Source organism: Acanthisitta chloris, unplaced genomic scaffold, assembly GCF_000695815.1.
Source record: "Acanthisitta chloris isolate BGI_N310 unplaced genomic scaffold, ASM69581v1 scaffold5084, whole genome shotgun sequence".
In the NCBI taxonomy this organism is placed as follows: Eukaryota; Metazoa; Chordata; class Aves; order Passeriformes; family Acanthisittidae; genus Acanthisitta; species Acanthisitta chloris.
In genome coordinates this window covers 20,704-21,081 of record NW_008670863.1, presented here as the reverse complement: position 1 = coordinate 21,081, position 378 = coordinate 20,704, and the positions used below count along the sequence as shown (strand labels likewise).

The window sequence follows — 378 nt, the reverse complement described above, 5'->3', positions numbered from 1 at the left end:
GTGAGCGGCGCTTCTGGCCGGTTGTCCTGGGGCAGCCCCGGCCCTGGGACAGAGGAGGGCTGCGGTGGGAACGCTCCTCTGTTACAGGTCACCAGGGTGTGCTGGAGGGGACTGTAGACATATACAGAGTTGGGCAGCAGAGAAGGCTGCAGAGTGGAAAGGTGATGTGCCACGAGCTCCCGGCAGTGGATCAGCTGCGAGCTGTCCATCTGGAGTGGGAAGACAAGCAGAGACACTGGTGTTGGGGAGCGCTGCCAGGGGGTCCACGCACACTGGCCACACTTCCCAGCAGCATGATGGATGCAGGAGGAAGTGAGTGATCCAGGACCACTTCCCAAGGTAAGCCCCCGCTCCTCCTTACACCTCATGGCAACAGCA

At 61.6% G+C, this 378-nt stretch overlaps 1 protein-coding gene across 1 annotated transcript in view; it reads right to left on the bottom strand.

Moving 5' to 3' along the window:
* CCNI (cyclin I) overlaps nt 1-378 on the bottom strand; it is an 8,465-nt gene that overhangs the window by 214 nt on the left and 7,873 nt on the right. The window contains exon 6 of the mRNA XM_009073848.1: nt 6-209. Within this exon, the coding sequence (XP_009072096.1) occupies nt 6-209 (204 nt within the window). The remainder of the gene's footprint in view (nt 1-5; nt 210-378) is intronic.